Genomic DNA, 21206 nt, shown 5'->3' with positions numbered 1-21206 from the left:
ATAATATACACACTCTGCTCACACATTAGTTGCATTGAAATGATTATCAAAACAATAACGGTAAATAGACAAGTAAATAGTAAAAATGTTCAATAAATATTTTATGAATAAAATCTCAACAATAATTAATTAAATTTATTCAAAAACATTTACTAGAGACAGAGACATAATTTTATAGGAGTTTAATTCAATGAATACAAAACGGTATATGCATATTCATTTTCGTTCATTATTATATTGTGGTTAATAACTACGACCATTCGTCAGCTGTGCGCTTTTAATTACGTATATTGTCGATAAGCTATAAGAGTTAAACAGATTTTATTTTTTCCCAGAATTCAATAAATCGGGCTAATACGTCACGACCCACTCGAGAATTCAACCAAAAAAGTTACAAATACTTGATTTTCTCCGTTATTAGAAGGAATATAAATTTAAAACTTTGCAAATGTGTTTTTTATGTTAAGATGAACATAATTAGATGATAAGTAAAAAATCGCGGAATTTCCCTTTAACATAAACTTTTGTAATAATATATATAATTATATGAAAATAGTGGAATTAACTTTATTTTGGAGTATAAACAAATCTTTAGATGTTTTGGATAAATTACGTGCTTTTGGTGGTCCCTTTGATTATATTTACAGTTTTGACTTTTCAACTCTTTACAACACACTTCCACGCAACCTTATCAACAAAATTAAATTGAGAAAGGAAATGGGGAATGTGTCAAAGCGACAACAACCCGACCATAGAGCAGACAACAGCCGAAGGCTACCAATGGGTCTTTAATGTAGTGAGAAACTCCCGCACCTGTAGGCGTCCTTAAGCTGGCCCCTTAAAAATATGTATACTAGTACAGTGATAATGGACGTCATACTAAACTCTGAATTATACACAAGAAACTAAAATTAAAAATCATACAAGACTAACAAAGGCCAGAGGCTCCTGACTTGGGACAGGCGCAAAATTGCGGCGGGGTTAAACATGTTTATGAGATCGCAACCCTCCCCTATACCTCTAGCTGTTTAACCATTGTCTTTTCGGGGTCTTTTATAGCTGACTATGCTGTATGGACTTTGCACATTTTTGAAGGCCGCATGGTGACCTATTAAAGCGCTGTTAATTTCTGTGCACGTTATTTGGTCCCTTGGAAAGAGTTGTCCCATTGGCAAGCATACCAAAGTACCAGTAACGCTGCGTACTGCATGTTCTCTCAAGATAGAACCAGGATAACATGATACTTTACTTGTACAGGTTTGTCAAAGAATTTTACATATAATAGTTGAGTATAATTTAAAAAAAAACGTTTTTCTAAAAGCAGTAAATAAAAAATCAATGTATGTAGTAAGTGACGTACTGTGTTATCTTGCTACTTAAGAATAACTCAGAGAGAAATAAAAAGGTGAATAAATAGATCGAAAATACCTTTATCAAGACGAAAGGTAAACAAATCTTTTGATTACGAAATATGTGCATTGATAATGTCTTTTATGGAGTAAATATATGATCCCTGTGCTTATTAATAATCATCATATCCATTGCTATGGTGAGTACAAGTAATTAAGGCATAGCTCCAGGGGCGGATCCAGCCATTTTAAAAAGGGGGGTTCCTAGAACAAAAGGGCTGGGGAGGGGGGAGTTCCAACTACATGTTCCTATTCAAATGCATTGTTCGTCCAAAAAAGGGGGGTTGCAACCCCCGCCCCTCTGGATCCGGCGCCTGAGTGCAATCATCCATCTTTGCAAGGAGAAAAGGGGGAGGTATTTAATAAGGAAGTGATTTGTTTACGTTGGATTGTGAAACATGCAACGGTTTTTTGAAGTTTTAGGAAATTACTATCTAACATGTCTAATTTACATTCTGTAGAACCTCAATAAATATACGTGCATATTGCATTAATTTTGCACACCTACATACATTGTAACATGTGTACCTACACACTACTGACCTTAAACATGTTAAACAATTAAATGTGTATATCACTCAATTATAATTGGTCATAGATATCAAACGCAAGAACATTATTAAAAATAGTCACAGCTTGTATATTTAAATACTTATTAACCAAGTTATTATTTTTGCCACTGAATTTATATAATTATCGATTTATTACGGCAAGAATAGTCATCGAGGTGAAAAAGGGAGAAGGTGAATTCAGAGCTCTAGATAAGCTGCGTATTTGCGTGATCACGCAATACAAATACTCGCTCTGATATATGCATGTTATATTTGTCACTGAACGTTAATGACGCAACGTTAGATATTGCTACTGCCACAATTTTTTTTTATAGAAATGCTGAAATGAATATTTCAAATTATACATGAAAATAAAGATTGATTCTTAAATTTTCACATTATGACAGAGAAAGAATAAAAATATAATATTCATAGGCTTAAGGAAGACACAGATTAACTGAAAAAACTTTACTTAGCGTTTTCCCATGTAACAAACTCGAAACATAAAACTCGAACAATTCGCGAAATGTTCACGCAACTCTTCGAAATTTTGCATGAACATTCTATGACGTGATATATTTCAGTATTGGTTAACATGGCTGTCTCCATTTACAATTTGCATACATATTTTCAAAAGAATATGATGTACGGAAATGTCCCATCGGAGAAATTTAATTTGGAAACTTGAAACATTTCAGTTCAAAAATAAAATTTTGACAGACAATTCATTAAATTGTAAGCACGATCGTTTTGTACTAAGTGTTAGCTCCCAAAATTCGAATGGAAAAATAAATTGAGCTACATATTCAATTCAAAACAATAGATTTGCAATGTCTTGCGGAAATGTCCGAGTTAAACTTTCATGCCTTCACAAAACTTTTACGGCCAAAAAAAACAGAGATTTGATTTCGTGAAGATTATTTTTCGGTTTTGATATCTATATGAATAAAAAGTACTTTCAAAGTTGAAGTTGGTACACCAAATAGCATTAAGATTACATGGTTATCTATAAAAAACACGGATTAATGAAAATGTCTTGCAAGTTTAAATTGTCCGTTATCATAATTTGACGTCGCCACAAGCGTAATATGCTAGGGACGGCATGAACTGCATTCGCGTGTTCCTTCCTCCACTAAATATAAATGTTTCGATTTCAACAAAACGAAATCATGCACACATATTACAAAAATACACATCTATAAGACGATCAAAAAGTAAGAAAACTTCAGTATCCTAAGTATAAGCTATTGTATGTCACTGCTTGAATAAAATCATACTCGGGTTGAATATATAATGCAGGAATATTCCTCTAAAAACACATAACTACTAGCAGTAAAATTGAATATCCTATGTTAATTATAAAATCATATTTGATTGAATTCACACGGCATTTATACTTGTGTGTTATACTTTGCATTTACCCAAAAAGGAAAGCAGGAAGAATTAGATAAAGCGCGTTTCCAATTTAACGTCATTTTTCTGTTACACTAAATGGTAGCAATATCTGACGTTGCGTCCTATTATAGATCATTGTATTACTATATTCATCGGGGTGAAAAGTGAAAAAAAGGGCCGATCTCGTCATATGCTATTTATATGTTCCACTGAGGGTTAAAAGGTCAGAAGATGGATATCTTCTCCTAAAATGGATGTTATATTTGCCACTGAACGTTATTATTAATTTATTACCATATTCGAGGGGAAAAGTGCCAAGGTGAAGATTTTGTCCTGATATATCATGTTAAAATTGTCACTGAACGTTAAAAAACTAATTATCACCATATTCATCAAGTTGAAAATATGAGGGTTGAGGTCGTGTCAGGATATGCATTTGTTATATTTGCCACTGAACGTTAATATCAGTTTAGTACCATTTTCATCGAGATGTAAAGATGAAACGGTTGATATCTTGTCATGTTAAATATGCATATGTTTGCCACTAAACGTTAATATCAGTTTATTACCATATTCATCGAGAAGAAATTTTAAAAGGTGAAAAGTGGTAGATCTTGTCCTGTTATGGGTATGTTTACCACTGAACGGTAATATCAATTTATTACCATACCAATCGGGTGTAAATATGAGAAGGTGGAGATCTTGTCCTGAAATGCATGTTATATTTGCCACTGAACGTTAATATCAATTTTTCACATTTTTCATCGAGGTGAAATAGTGAAAATGTGAGTAGGTGGAGATCTTTAGAAATAATGAATCCTCGCTAATTGTTCGTGTTCATGTTTCAATTCAAGAACCTGGTCTTTGGTTGTCTTTTGTTTTGATCAAATGAACTCAGTGTCTGCTTTCCGTTAGTAATAACCGTCAAGTTAGTTGCTGTATAGTAATACCAACTTATTTTTACGGATACCTTATTTCTCATGTAGCCCTTTCTAGCTCATGTCGTCGAGTTTTAATTTTGCGATTATCAAATTTACTTGATGTAGTTTAGTATAAGGTAAAATCCAAGTTTTAGATTATCGCGACGATTTATATTCGCGACACGTATTATTCATGAAAGTCGTGATAATTAGTTGGTTACAGTATCGGTGTACATTGAAATGCGAAGATAAGTCGCATTGGACAGGGTAAAATCAAAGAAAAAAACACAGGAGAAGTAAACATCCAGGAAACACGTGATTCAGTGTTAACTTAGGTTATTATTGATATGTTCATAATTATATATACATGTATATAAATTAACATACAAAACTTTGAATTTTTGAAATACGAAGGATTTTCTACCTCAGGATTATATTACCTTAGCTGTATTTGGCAAAACTTTTAGGAATTTTTGGTCCTCACTGCTGTTCAACTTCGTTATTCAATTGGCTTTTTTTTTACATTTTTTTATTCGAGCGTCACTGATGAGTCTATGGTAGACGAAACGCGCGTCTGGCGCAAATATAAAATTTCAAATTACAATCATGGTATCTATGTTGAGTCTTTTCACCATTATGTTATATATTTCATACAATATCTTTCGTTTTTTTTTACAGAAAATGTCTATTTTACACAAGTTTAGACCACCACATTTAATAAACCGCCAATCATGCGCGAAGGTGTTCTCACGTTATACACGTCGAACTTCTGCAACAACAACAACAAATGAGGGAACAAAACCAACACATTCTGTCAAACCATTCAGTGAGATGCCAGAGGCACTATCAGGACCACGTTTTATATCAATGTTTTATTTCATATACTTATGTGAGTATACAAATGTACATACACAATAATTGAATGTCTGTGGTTTTCTTCGGGCATTCCGGCTTCCTCCACCTATAAAATTGGTCGCCATGATATAGCCTAAATGTGGTGCTTAAAAATACGTTATAACACCCAAAAATCAAAAGAACATACATAGTATATAAATTATACTCAACAACTAAAGAAACGTACCACTTCTATGAAATTATTTGGAGTACAATTTGTATTACATATAACTTTTTAAAATGTAATTGAAATAAGCCATTATGATAGTCCTCTAACAGTACCATAGTCTAATTGTATGCAGATTGCAACATTATCAACGATTGAGCACAGCACCTCAATTTTGGCGCCACCACTTTCACAAAATGAATTATTAACTAAAATCTTTACTCATTAACACAAGTCTCTAGTTTGGAACTACATGTATATTAATATAGTAAATAAGAAAACACAGAGAATTATAAACTTAAACATATAAATCAAAATACAAAAAAACAACCAAAAAAAAACCAATTATACTTCCATAAAAAAGTGTGAGCTTTTTCTTCAAATTTAATTTTGCCACTGTTTTTTTTTCCATAATCAAGATATTACAAAAAAGAGCCCGGCACTGACGTCATTCTACACGACGATGAAGCAGAAGCACGGTGACATATATAAACAAAACATCAGCATGGGGAAGGGAGAGAACTTTATTGTTATGGTCGGTCATCCAGACTACGCTAAAACTTTATTCCAAGCTCCAGAGAAAGAACACAGGAGATTTAAACTACAATTGATGGACTTTTTCACAAAGAAAAACAACTTCCAAAAACCATTGGCGTTACTGTACGTATTTTAAACATTTATTTATCACAGTTAACCTCTTGTTTTATATATTTTTACTTATTATACGTAAATAATTTCAGACCAATGAAAAAGAAACATAGGCCGTACGGTGACCCATAGTTGTTAATTTGTTTGTCATTTTGGTCTCTTGTGGAGATGGGTCTCATTGGCAATCATACCACATTTTTTTTTCCAACTGCGTACTATAATAGACTGATATGCATTCATCACCCTTTATATGAAAAACAAATAAAACTGTTAACCTAAAACGTGCGTACGGCATGAAATTGATGAAGTTCTCTTCTAGAATGTTTAATCAAAATTGAAACAAACAGTTGTTTTTTAATGGATTGTTCCCTTCTGAAAAAAAGCTTTTTTCCCTATTTATTTTTATTGTCATTGACAGGGACGGAAAAGAATGGGAAGTACAAAGAAAGCCGACACAAGAAAAGATGTTGCGACCTGCTGTTGTGGCGAATTACGTACCTTTAATTGAAAAAGTTACCGACGATTTTATTGAGAAACTAGGAAGGAAAGACAAAACTGAAGATTTGTTTACAGATTTGCTCAACTATGCGACGGAAAGTTTGTATAATTTTAAGAATAACTATTTTTTTATTTTTATTCTTTGACACCCGTATGAAAATCGGATGCGGCCAAATTCGAGATTTCGTCTTGTATGTTTTAAGGAAAAAGACGAATACTTAAAATTCGAAATCCCCAAAAACGCAACAACGCGAAGACAAAATCACGAAAAAACGCAAAAAAAAAACACGAATAATTTCATTTCCCGAGTTCGCGTTTTCGGTCTCGTAATTGCATTCTTCGAGTAATCCTCTTTATTTCAAACGTTTAATCGCAAAAATCGACGCATCCGGCTACCATCTTTTAAGTAGCAACTCACATCAACCATAGTTTCACCATTATTTACATGAGGAAATGGCTGCACCAAGGAATATGACAGTTGTTTTCCATTCGTTTGATCTGTTTGAGCTTTTGATTTTTTCATTTGATAACATGCCGATTTAAATTTTCCTTGGAATTCAGTACTTTTGTTATTTTACTCTGGTCATGTTAAATGAGTACAACACATAATATACTGACTGACTTTAAAAACCCAACACTCATTTTGTTGATTTTTTCTACCAAATCATGTTTGATTCTCATACAACTACATTTTTGTACTATTCATACTTACCATACATCTTTCTCTTTAGAAAAAATCAACATCTGACTTACCTGTGTTTATTGAACATACCGGATTTTTAAAGCCGCACGAATTTCTTAAAGCAAAATTTGGGACCCATAAAAGATTATTTTCAGTTTTTTTTTGCTTCGTGAAACAGTTCTTTCAATCCTTAGCTACACTTAAATCAGTTTAAAATGTTGCATTTCTATATTGCAAATACTGAGGAATAAAAAACTAAGTCAGCCCTTAAGAATACTGCAAACAGGAAATCGTGAACATGCGACAAACATACAGATTGACTTCAGAAACTCGTCTTACTGTTCTTCCGACAACGATACAGGTAGACTGGATTTGTTGATGACCATCAATGACCACATCAACATGTAGTGACAATGCAACGTCAATACAATTTGATAACGCAACGTCATGTTTACGACCGCAACGTCAAATTGCCGAATGCCATTGCACACAAATTCATGCCATAAATGTTAACCATCAACTAAACTGCAAAAGAATCGTCTGAAAAAGAAAAAAAACCCATTTAAAGCCCTACAGTTTTAACCGCATAATTGCCAAAACCCTTGTTATGGGTGGGACAAAGGCAAAATCAGAAGGTGTAAAACAGAACCCAAAACATATCGAGCAGAATTAGTTGACCTTTCTGACAATCATTGTGGTTTTTGTTATTGCTTTTCACCGTAACACAGTCATTCAAAAACGTAAAAAGAATAATCTAGTGTTGCGTTTCTAAAGTCGGTCAGTATATTGACATACATGTTCCAGGTTTACTTTTGAGTCATTGAAACCGTTCAGTTGATTTTAACTTTTACAAATCAAAAGCAATCTCTATATATATTGATATATTTTAACATTCTACTGACTGTACCAAAAAAATCTAAAATTTCAAACAAAGTCCGGTGGTCAAAAATACATGTAATTTATACTGTTTTTTTTCTGTTTTAAGGTGTTGGAATGTTATGTTTCAATAAAAGACTTGGCTGTATGGAAAATGATAACAACCCAGTGGCTGTCCATGTCAGAAAATTATTTGAGATGCTCGGAACCTCAGTTATGAGACCAAGAAAGAGTCATATGACTCCTGATTCAAAATTCTATCAGGAATATGAAAAAAGGACATTTGAATTCACAAAGTACGTATTTTTTTTTCTTATCTGACAAGTGGTAACTGAGCAAGACTGTCACGATTTGGATTTTGCATAAAATTTTTGTTTGATGATGTCACATGTATGTATGCATATATCAATTGGTGTTGTGTAATATTGTGACCTTGACCTATAATGGTTTACTTTTTTTTTTAAATTTGTAACTTGAATGGAGAGTTGTCTCATTGGCACTCATACCACATCTTCATATATCTATTTATTTTTTGTTGTATGAAAACAACCTTTTCCGCACTGCTTTCTTTTTACAGTCTGCTCCATCTCCTTGACATGTTTCAAATATGTCGAGGAACATAAAATACATTGGCCTTGTTACAGTGTCCTGTGAAAGTTTGTATTCGAATTTGAATCCTCGTTGAAATTATGATGCTTTTATATCTTCTATTTCCTGAAATATTATTGGAGGATTATTCTAAATAGATTTGATCATTTTGTTTATAATGAGATATTTTAAGAACGATTTTAAAAATGTATGTGCTTTCTTTACTAATTAACGTCTATTTTGAAGGAACTACATGTACATTTGTAGTATAACATATTTCAGATTTATTATTTTTATATTAAACGGATTTATTTTTCGATTTTTAGTTCCAGTGTAACATTCTGAAGCTGATTTGACATAACCCTCTACTGATACATGACCTTGACTTTTGTATTTTATTTATCTCTCTTTGACTCTGTTTTTTTTTGTGCGAACAAATAACAATGCTTGTTGAATATTATATGATAGAAAAAAAGTTACTTTAACTTGTACAAGATCAACAATTGCTTACATTATTTTTTTTTCAGAATTGCAGGGGACTTAATTGATTCACAGAAAGTATTGCTTACTAAAATGAAAGATGAAGGACGACTCGAAAAGTATCTTGAAGAAGAGCCAAACTTCTTGCACTCACTTTTATCCGACCCAAGAGTAACAGAGGAGTCAGCAACTAGCATGGTTACCACTCTATTCGGTGCTGGAATTGAAACGGTGAGTATTTATACTCATGTACTTTTGTCATGAAATAAATGCGTTAACCAGTAACACCCGTTATGATCAGACACGGGAACTCAATAGGCTGTTACAGCACTGTCCCAAGAAAGGGGTGGTTTCGGCACCCGCAAACATGTATTACCCAGCCACATTCTGTATGAGACTGTACCAAGTCATGAATCCGGAATTTTGTGGTTGTCGGAAGGTGCTGTATATCGGTTGTTGTTTTTCGTTTAGGTGTCAGACCACCAATTACTCCCTCCAATTTAGAACATTAAGTAGCCATACTCTGACAAAAATAGGGTTTTTGGTGTCCTTGTTTACTTAAACTAACCAATTTGCAGACCTAAAACTTTTGGTGAAAGAGGAATATATTTGGACCATTTTGAGTCAAAAACTTGTCTATGAGTTTGTAAAAATAGAGGATTAATGCGCTCCATAGTAATATACTAATTTAAGATTTCCAGAAAACCAGGGGTTATTTTTGGGGAACCTCTTTTTAAAGGTCATTTTTTCCTTAGAGGGATTTAAAAGGTATGTTGAAAATCAGCATGCAGAAAGCTGATACATGTACATTTCAGGATATACCTGGTTTCTATGAAGTTAAACTTAAGATACACAAAAGATAAATTTTACTTAAACGCAAATAGTTTGTTGGACGAGTTTGCATCTGGTAATTCTAAATCGTATTGGTCATTAATGAAAAAATTAGTTAAGACATCGGGTAATTCTACTCATATCACTCAACTTAAAAATGAAAATGACGAATTAGTCACTGAAAATTACGATAAAGCATGTCTTTTAATTGAACAAGTATTTCTGTTCCATATCTACTATAAATGCAAATAATGATAGATCTCCAGAATGTCTGACTAGGTCAAATTCTAAAATTGATATTTTCTATATAAACTTAAATCAAGTCATTGATATTTTGCAGACTTTAAAATTGGGAAAAGGCATCAGGTAATGACGTAATTAGTCATCAAATGTTAAAAAAACCAAGTTAAACTGTCAGTGTACCCTTATCATTGTTGTTTAATTTGTCATTTGAACAGGCAGAGTTTCCTAGTCAATGGAAAACGGCTATTGTCATGCCCTTATTCAAAACCGGAAACAAATCACTGATTTCCAATTATAGACCAATCTCATTATTATCAGCAGTGGGTAAAGTTTTTGAAAGAATTATGTTTAAAAATGTATTTAATCACTTAATAGCAAACAAGTTATTATACAAATTTTATTCCAGGTCATTCTGCTGTTTACCAGCTAATATAGAAATTTACTATAGGATATGCATGTCACTTGATGATCGCTGTATAACATCTTTTATATTATGTGATATCTCGAAAGCTTTTGATAGGGTATGGCATAGTGGCCTCTTAATAAAACTAAAAACGCACGGTGTTGATGGAAATCTGTATAAATGGTTTGAAAGTTATATTTCAAATAGAAAACAAAGCGTTTTTGTTTCAAATGCCTATTCGCCTTTTGATAATACTAATGCAGGAGTTCCGCAAGGCTCTGTATTAGGTCCCCTACTGTTTCTTATTTATGTAAATGACATAGCTGATAATTTGACAAGTCTAACTCGATTGTTTGCTGATGATAAATCTCTTTCTTATTCCAGCAATAACCCTTACACTATAGAGGATGTCTTAAATAGCGATTTAGAACAAATTTCAATATGGTCTAAAGATTGGCTTATTAATTTTAACCCTAATAAGACAAAGACTATGATATTCTCCTGCCATACTTCCCCAGATGATATTGAAATAGAATTTCAAAACCAATCAGTAGAATTTGCCTCCTGTCATAAACACTTATGGATTTGATTCCAATGGCAAATTCCATACACACATATAAAACATTTTAAAGTGTGCAAGCACAAGATAAAATGTTCTTAAAAAGTTGACATATTATATGTATTGAATAGAAATTATCTTGCTCGTATATATTTAACTTTTATAAGACGCGTTATGGAATTTGCATGTGGGTTATGGGATGGTTGTACTCAACAAGAAGCCGAAAATTTAGAACATGTTCAGTTAGAAGAAGGGAGGTTAGTAACTGGGTTGCCCGTGTTTGCTAGTCGGGAAGTTATATATTTTGAAACTGGCTGGCAATTGCTTGTGAACAGAAGAAAGTCCAGAAAGCTCAATATGTTCTATTCTTTACATAATGGGACTGCCCCTGATTATCTCTGTAATTTATTGCCCCCGCTTGTTGGTCAAGTATCTATCTACGATTTACGAAATAGTAATAATTATGTAGTACCCAGTTATAGACTAGACATAACTAGAAAATTCTTTTCCCCATCCACTACTATTGAATGGAATAGCCTTCCCCCCGACATACGTACGTCCAAAAATATAAATATTTTTAAACGAAAGATGAAGTCCAAATTGATACAGCCACCTTCCTATTTCAGTTGTGGGGATATAAAACTTAATATCATTCATACAGTCACGTTTGAGAAATATGTGCAGTTCTTTAAATTCAGATTTACATCGTGTTAATATTAAACCCAGTCCCGCATGCAGCTGTGGCCACCCTGTTGAGGATAGTATACACTATTTTTTAGAGTGCGCTTTACACAACGAAGCAAGAGAAATACTGTTATCAAAATTAGAAAGATATACTATATCCATTGAGCTTCTATTAGCTGGTGACCGTGACCTTTCTTTTCAGCAAAACAAAGACATTTTTAAGTCCGTTCAATCTTATATCAGAATAACACAAAGATTCAAAACAATCAATTAACATTCTAAATTTCTACTTTACAAACTTTCACTCCAGTCCAGTTGTTTCATTATAATTCCTTATTATATTTATTTATTTTTATTTTCATTTTTAATTTTCGTCTGTAGTATGTATTACATGCATTCTTACTATGTTTTTTCGTCAATATCTAATGTACTTTGTGTTTATATTTATATTGGGAGAGGACGTCTCTAATGTTGTTATAACTTGTGTCCAATCCCTTTTGCTACTTTTGCAAAGAAAATATGTTTAAACTGAAAGTTTAATATTATAATGGTTGTAAAAAATATTATATGATACTGTATAATAAATTACCAAAGAAATAAAATGGACTCAGAATTAAAAAAAAATATTATGTGTCTTGTATGAAGTTTTTTGTGATTTAATATTGAAAGGAAACAGAAGTCACCTTGGGACAACATGATTTTTTTTTTGGGGGGGGGGGTGGGGTGGGGGTGAGGGGTGAGGTTGACCATTCAAATTAATATTTTATTAGAAGAAATATTAAAAAGAATGTTTAGTTGGGTGCAGTTGGTGCATTGTATACTCTAGTTAATACTGAAACTTAAAATTTTCCAAACTGATGCCTGAATAAAAAAAGAATTGCTGGTGAAAGATGGAACATGGTAATTAGAAATTTTCAGATATATTGTCTCATATGTGTCTTGTCTCAAGTTTTTTTGTGATTTAAGATTGACAGGAAACAGACGCCACCTAGCAGGGTTGATTTGTATCCCAATCATTTATTTTTTTTGTTTTCCTAATGACTTAAAATATTTTCGATGATGGTGTTTAACTATAAGACAATATGTGACATACCATGACCTTCATTTGACATTGAACTTTGACCACATGTACAATGATTTTGTGACATGGTTTGGTCCAGAACATTAAGCTGTATTATCCTTTACATTCACCTTTGATATTTAGTTCATGGATGCAAGCTCTCAAGACTACGTGTTATGTGTACACTATTGAAGATGACATTTACCGTTGAAAAGTGGATTTCAGAAAGCATATTAAAAATCAATTATTTGACCTTAATTGATATTCTATGTAATTGGTAGTTTCGGAATCTATACAAACTAAATTAAAAAAAAATCACTTCGAATCATTGGTTTATTTTCCATTGTTAGGAATTTGTTAGTCAATCATAACGTTCTGATGTACGCGTTTGAAAATTTTACCCATAATTCATCTGATTCGGTCTGAAAAGGCGATTTTTAAAAAATAAATTTGATTAATTTATTTGTTTATATTTTTGATAATAGTCCGCCAATACCCTGACGTTTGTACTAACTGATCTAAGCCTGTATCCTGACAAACAGAAAAAGCTGTATGAAGAAATACAAAGAATTGTTGGTGATAGTACAAATCTAACGAAAGAACATCTTGCACGGATGTCTTACTTGAAGGCATGTGTCAAGGAAAGTATAAGGTATGATAGTACAAATCTAACGAAAGAACATCTTGCACGGATGTCTTACTTGAAGGCATGCGTCAAGGAAAGTCTAAGGTATGATAGTACAAATCTAACGAAAGAACATCTTGCACGGATGTCTTACTTGAAGGCATGTGTCAAGGAAAGTCTAAGGTATGATAGTACAAATATAATGAAAGAACATCTTGCATGGATGTCTTACTTGAAGGCATGTGTCAAGGAAAGTCTAAGGTATGATAGTACAAATATAACGAAAGAACATCTTGCACGGATGTCTGACTTGAAGGCATGTGTCAAGGAAAGTCTAAGGTATGATAGTACAAATATAATGAAAGAACATCTTGCATGGATGTCTTACTTGAAGGCATGTGTCAAGGAAAGTCTAAGGTATGATAGTACAAATATAACGAAAGAACATCTTGCACGGATGTCTTACTTGAAGGCATGTGTCAAGGAAAGTCTAAGGTATGATAGTACAAATATAACGAAAGAACATCTTGCACGGATGTCTTACTTGAAGGCATGTGTCAAGGAAAGTCTAAGGTATGATAATACAAATATAATGAAAGAACATCTTGCACGGATGTCTTACGTGAAAGCATGTGTCAAGGAAAGTCTAAGGTATGTGCTACAGAGGAAATCTCTGTTGTTGAAAATTAATGGATAACCTCTGTATTGATGCAAAATAAAAGACCAGAAAGGGAATAGTACAAAGCGATCACAATGCAAACATACTATACATAGATATAAGAAGATGTTGTATGAGTGCCAATGTGACAAATCTCCATACAAGTTGCAATTTGTCAAAGAAAAATATTACAATTTATAGGTTAACATGATTAAGTACGGTCTTCAACACGGAGCCTTTGCTCACACCGATAAGCAAGCTATAAAGAGTCCAAAAAAGAGCCTTTATGAATATATAAAAAAGAAGATGTGGTATGACTGTCAATGCGACAACTCTCCACAAGAGACTAAATGACATAGAAATTAACATACCTCATAGTCAGCTAGAAACGGCCCCTAAATGTTCACTTGAAATATTAAGGTTCTGGTCACGTTCATACTTTAAAATCTCTAGGTTTAACACTAATGAGAAATTGATGTATGAGATCTGCATATTCTAATAGATTTTTTTTAAATAGAGAAATGCACATGTACAAGCCAGATGAAAATTTTAACAGCAAATTAAAGTTGATAAACTTAATCACATGAATTAATACTTTTAAACAAATGTTTTATCTGCTGTTTTGACTTTTGGCTATTTTTTTTAAGATTCCAGAATCTTAATTATATAACGAAATTTGCTTTCTTTGGTAAAACCCGTTTCTCTAAGAAAACACTTTTATCAGCAATTTTATAACAATACACATCCAGTGTCTAAGGTTTGCTTTCAAGGTTCTGACAAAATTTTATTTAACCTTTAGTTTTAGTAAATAATAAATCTTTGGTCTTCAATTGCTTGCCAACTATGTGTTCATAAATTGCTCGCATTATTTGCCAACTATGTTTATCCTTTACTCACATTATTTGCCAGCTATGTTCATCATTTACTCACATTATTTGCCAACTATGTTCATCATTTACTCATATCATTTGCCAGCTATGTTCATCATTTACTCACGTTATTTGCCTATGTTCATCATTTACTCACATTATTTGCCAGCTATGTTCATAATTTACTCACATTATTTGCCAGCTATGTTCATCATTTACTCACATTATTTGCCAGCTATGTTCATCATTTACTCACATGATTTGCCAACTATGTTCATCATTTACTCACATTATTTGCCTATGTTCATCATTTACTCACATTATTTGTCAGCTATGTTCATCATTTACTCACATTATTTGCCTATGTTCATCATTTACTCACATTATTTGCCAGCTATGTTCATAATTTACTCACATTATTTGCCAACTATGTTCATCATTTACTCACATTATTTGCCTATGTTCATCATTTACTCACATTATTTGTCAGCTATGTTCATTATTTACTCACATTATTTGCCTATGTTCATCATTTACTCACATTATTTGTCAGCAATGTTCATCATTTACTCACATTATTTGCCTATGTTCATCATTTACTCACATTATTTGCCAGCTATGTTCATAATTTACTCACATTATTTGACAGCTATGTTCATCATTTACTCACATTATTTGCCAGCTATGTTCATCATTTACTCACATGATTTGCCAACTATGTTCATCATTTACTCACATTATTTGCCTATGTTCATCATTTACTCACATTATTTGTCAGCTATGTTCATCATTTACTCACATTATTTGCCAACTATGTTCATCATTTACTCACATTATGTGCCAGCTATGTTCATCATTTACTCACATTATTTGCCAACCATGTTTATTAGTTGCCAACATTATTTGTCATATAATGTTTAGATTGCTTGCCATTAATGTTCATTTGCGACTGTATACTTTTGATATTTAGGTAATTAGTACATATTTATAAGTAAGTCTTAAGTTGATTTTATAAAGAGTATTTAATCAGTTACCTCGTTGCCTGTCATGTATTTTCATTAATTACCACATTACAACACAACTCACTTCTTGGTCAAATCATTATGGAATTTACAGATAAATTGAACGCTAAGCGTTATGACCAGTGGGTGCAGGCAACATCGGCTAAGGTAATCCCAGGAAGGCATGCCATTGCAAATACTATCTACACCCATCCAACGACAAGGGCAAGCGATGTCGGATGGACTAGACGAGGGATTTGATCTAGATGATCCCTAGTTAATCCGTACACCACCACACACATCGCCGTTAATAATGAAATCTCCAGAGGCAGTAGCGACAGCTATGTTAATCTTAAAACGGTCGGATACTCCATACCATACTCCTCGATACAACGTGAAAGTAAAACGGTTAACAGATCTGTAACCGTACGTTAGGTAGACGAAAGTTCGCGATATCCCTTCTGACTATAAAACCGAAGACGAACGTTATTGTTATTAGTTGTCCCGTTGTTTGTGTTTTTATTATCTTCCATCACTTTTTATTATCCCCTCCCCTAAATTACATGCACTTTCATTGGTTGTCATATATGTTTACTAAATAATAAGTCTACTAATAAGTTCAAACATTCTCTACCACTACTGTCATTGACTTGTTACACTATATTTGGCATTAATGTTGATAAATTGGCACATTATTTACAGGAAAACATTTCCCTTATCTAGTGGTACTGGAAGATATTTAGAGACAGATCTTGAAGTTGGAGGATATGAGATTCCAAAAGATGTGAGTGAAAATGGGCTTCTTTTACTTTGAGAGTCCAAGTACTAAAGAATAATTCTATATAAAGGCATCAGTAGTATACCGCTGTTCGAAATTCATAAATCAATTGAGAAAAAAAAAACAAATCTGGGTTACAAACTAATACTGAGGGAAACACATCAAGTATAAGAGGCGAACTACGACACAACAGAAACACAACACTAAAATGTAGCACACACAGAAACGAACTATTATATAACAATGGCAATTTTCCTGACTTGGTATGTATATACGAGTTAATTAATAGCCAGGGCTAGGTTACAATTCGTGGTATATTATGTTAAAGTAACGGACCTCTAAGAGACATGCAAGGATAAAAATACTTTCGAACAAGTCAATATGAATATTATCGTGCCAGCGTAATGTTTATATACTAAACATTGTATACACTCTTGTGTCTATTACGTTTACATCGCTCACATGATGACGTTTCCATTTTCACAATATTGGGGCAACATAGTGCCGAATTTGTGTTACAAGTCTTTGCATATATAATACCAGATTCTAGGAACAGAGCTATTATAAGAAATATATAAAATATTCAATATTTTTTAAAGTCATATAAAACTAGTGACTGTTGAAAAATTATGTTTATCCAATTCTTATTCCAATGCATGTATATATCATAAACTGTTTTTTTGCACACTTTGATCTATATTTATAACGAATCCATAACCTATCATTAACAAATATATATATATATATATATAGATTCTACCACTGCATCGAGTGTAATACGATATTTATCCACTCGAGACAGTTAAAATTTCAAATTTAAAACGCAAGACTGGCCGAGCGTTTTAAATATTTAAAATTTAAGGAAGATCATAAGTAAATATTTTTTGAGACAGAATTTTCTTATAACTTGCCAAAATGAAGATTTTACTATGCCTTTTTCAAAAATATAATAAAAAGTATGGGTCACCGTGCTATTTTTCAAGCTATGAGTCGTTGAAAATTGCCTAAATTTGGTTAGTTTGTTCATGAAAAAACACATAAGAGTGCATACAAAAAAATCTATGAGATAGAATTTTGAAATAGATTATGTGAAGATAGGTTTCATAATATGATTTAAAAAAATAAAAAGAAAACAGGGTGTCACCGAACTTGTTTTCTTGCCACAAGTAAAAATAAAAAAATTCCCTATTAGCCCAATTTAAAGAGTTATCGCCCCTTAAATGGCTCATTTGAAAAAAATGATTTCAAAAACCAAAAAGATTGATATTTGTTAAAATATTTTGAATAATACAATAAATTAACAAGTTTTCTTTATATAAATAAACTGTCTAACCATTAAATTGCAAATCTGTTACCAAATTTGCTGATTTGGGCAAAGAACTAAACCGATTTTGTACTGTGATTGTACAATCCAAGATGGCGGTATACCATGAATCTACCTTAACTGTCGAGAGTGGATAAATATCGTATTACACGAGATTTGGTGGTAGAATCTTCTGTACACGATTTTATCATTTTTTACGCAAAGATATCGTATAATCGTAATTTCTCTCTCTCTCTCTCTCTCTCTCTCTCTCTCTCTCTCTCTCTCTCTCTCTCTCTGATACATGTGTTATGAAGTGAAAATATGACAGTTCATTAATTGTCGTGTTCTGAAGCTGTAGTTAACCGATTGTCACTTTATAGTAACAATCAACGTCACGCTAAGGTAACTTTGAATATGGAAAATATGTCGGCGAAGCGAGCAACTAAAAAAGTAAACTTCTAAATGCGGACAAATTAAAGAATTTTTGTCAGAAAAAAAGTATGTGTACATAAGTTCAATAAAAACAACTCTTCATTATGTTGTAAAAATACATATGCATCTTTTTTTTTAATTTTAGGTTTCATATCACTTTAAATATTATGAAACGAATTTCTTGTAATTATAATACTGAAGAAATTATTTCACCACTGCATACGTAGATTCCAGTAAAGTGTTTTTTGCACACTTTGATATTATATTTATAACGAATCCATAACCTATCATTAACAAATATATATAGATTCTACCACTGCATCGAGTGTAATACGATATTTATCCACTCGAGACAGTTAAAATTTCAAATTTAAAACACGAGGCTGGCCGAGCGTTTTAAACATTTATAAAATTTAATTGTCGAGAGTGGATATATATCGTATTACAAGAGATTTGGTGGTAGAATCTGTTTCTGTAATAATTTTCAAACAATACGCAGGCAAACGTATTCCTTCTTTTCGAATGATCTACAAACAGATGTGTTCTTTCTATGTGACGTCATCAGGCAAGGTCGGCTTTTTTCATACCGTCACAATAGGAAATTCAGATGAAAGCAAGAAAAATATAGTGCATTGATCATAACATTCTATACATCATGAACATTCATGAACATTTCAAGTAATTTATCGATGTTATATATGCTCAGATATTCAAGGCACAAAATGATGATACACTTGTCAAGAAAATTACATATCTTTTGCAAGGTGCAGAAATCTAATATCTGTTCTAAAAATATAAATGAAGGCATTGTTAACGTTAAAGCTATCTTTAAAAATCGGAGTTATCTTCCTTTTAGTTTCTTGTGAATTAGGAATGCTTTCTTTCCATTCTTAGACCTTAGTTGTCGTTAACAGTGCACTGATGTCTAATGACGAAAGATTTTTTCCACGACCAACAGAGTATCTTCCAGAAAGATGGCTTCGAGACACAGAAGGAGAGTTGGCCATCAGTCGAAATTTTCCATTTGCATATACTCCTTTCGGTTATGGACCAAGAAGCTGTTTAGGACAACGATTTGCAGAAAACGAAATATTTATAGCAGTTATTAAGGTATTTACGACTTTTGTTTCTCAGCTGATAGGCCATGAAATTGGTTCAGAAGTTGTCGTTTTTAGATATTAATATTATAGAGAAAGGGACACTGCTAATAGTCTATTGAAGCAGAATAACCAGCTAAAACAAGTTTAAATTGAAGGTTTGGGTCATTGTTGTTCACGGTTTTCAATTTTATGATGTAAAGTACACTGTGAACATTTAAAAAAAAAATCTGAATGGTAAATGACAGTTGTTATCAATTCAATTGATGTGTTTGAGCTTTTGATTTCGCCATTTGATTCGTGACTTTCCTTTTTGAATTTTCCTTGGAGTTCAGTAGTTTTATGCGATTTTACTTTTTTCAGTACTAGGGCTACTTGTTTAGACATTTCTCCTGAATACAGTTAAGATCTTTTGAGTTTTGACTCCGACTTTGACGAAACATTATATATTCTTATTCCTTGAACCAATGTCAATGAAAGGGAAGCAGTATATGTATCTACTCCGTAAACTAATGTAACCGAAAGGGAAGCATATGTTCTTATTCCGTGAACGAATATACATGTAACCAGCGGGAACAATATTCTTAAATATAAGATTTAATTTATTTTAAATGATAATCTTATCATTTACTGAATATTATTTCAAAACTTAAGTCTTCAAATAAAATCACCAATGAAAATAATCTCTGATTTATATGAAAAGACCATGTACATGTAAATACTTAAATATTATTTTTGCAGATTCTACAGAATTTTGAAATATCATTGCCTGCAGGAGTTACAGAAGTCAAATCTGACTACACACTATTTCGGACGCCATCAGAGAAAGTTACACTTTATTTCAAGAAAAGATGAATCAATACTACAACAGTCGAAACAATATTACTTTGAAAATACATGTACAAAAAAATTAACAGTACATGTATACGAGACAATTACTTTAATGTATTGTTGATTTTAGTTGAAAATTGTTTATCGTCCTTTAGATAACGTTTTGTTTGAGTATTGCTTTCAATTGACAAATATCACACACTTCCCCCTATTTATGAATAATTTATTTAAGAATTGAATGTTTCTTTTCTAAATTCATTGGGGTGTAAAAGCGCTGACCGAAGTATATTTTGTATGAAACATGGTAGCGATTTATTCTAAAAATGAACTCACGGTTAACGCTTTTACAAGCCTATGACATTACTAAAACAAGCATTCAATACTTATAATTACTTTTTTCGATATGATCATGAAACACTATTACTATCAAGTTTTTCTTTTATTTACCTGTGCCTTTTATTTTTAAAATGTGTCATCATGTATCTTTAAATTAATTTTGAAATGAAGAATGCCGCGAAATTGCAGTTCGCCAATCAAAATAAAGTATAATAATGAAAGATACATCTGATGTAATTATTTTTGGATGTAACACGTCTCCGAATTGGCTGAAAGTTTTGTTTTCCCTTTATAAATTAAAGTCATATGAAACGAGTGAGTGGGAAAAAATAATGTTTCTCCAATTCTTGAACCAATGCATGTATATATCACAAACTTAGTCCTCT

At 32.4% G+C, this 21206-nt stretch overlaps 1 protein-coding gene across 3 annotated transcripts; it reads left to right on the top strand.

The window, feature by feature from the left end:
• The first annotated feature begins 1014 nt into the window (after positions 1 to 1014).
• LOC139488944 (cytochrome P450 10-like) lies at positions 1015 to 20764 on the top strand. Of its 3 annotated transcripts, none has more exons than XM_071274931.1 (10): positions 1015 to 1257; positions 4954 to 5164; positions 5755 to 5995; positions 6402 to 6580; positions 8149 to 8335; positions 9155 to 9338; positions 13373 to 13539; positions 16743 to 16824; positions 19451 to 19666; positions 20395 to 20680. In XM_071274931.1, the coding sequence occupies exons 2-10, from the start codon at positions 4957 to 4959 to the stop codon at positions 20506 to 20508; spliced, it is 1578 nt and encodes a 525-aa protein (XP_071131032.1). In that variant the 5' UTR covers positions 1015 to 1257; positions 4954 to 4956; the 3' UTR covers positions 20509 to 20680. The 3 variants fall into 3 exon arrangements, with proteins under 3 accessions (XP_071131032.1, XP_071131030.1, XP_071131031.1); XM_071274929.1 differs by lacking the exon at positions 1015 to 1257 and adding an exon at positions 1326 to 1549 and having other exon boundaries at positions 20395 to 20764; XM_071274930.1 differs by lacking the exon at positions 1015 to 1257 and adding an exon at positions 1331 to 1445.
• Positions 20765 to 21206: the final 442 nt, after the last annotated feature.

Source organism: Mytilus edulis, chromosome 9, assembly GCF_963676685.1.
Source record: "Mytilus edulis chromosome 9, xbMytEdul2.2, whole genome shotgun sequence".
Lineage (NCBI taxonomy): Eukaryota > Metazoa > Mollusca > Bivalvia > Mytilida > Mytilidae > Mytilus > Mytilus edulis.
This window is presented reverse-complemented; position numbering and strand designations above follow the sequence as displayed.

Bases quoted from the DNA above. Each gene is read 5' to 3' on its own strand.
- LOC139488944 (XM_071274929.1), top strand. The intron at 6,581-8,148 runs GTTTGTATAATT...TTCTGTTTTAAG, and splicing joins GCTCAACTATGCGACGGAAA to GTGTTGGAATGTTATGTTTC. The intron at 9,339-13,372 runs GTGAGTATTTAT...TTTTGATAATAG, and splicing joins TCGGTGCTGGAATTGAAACG to TCCGCCAATACCCTGACGTT.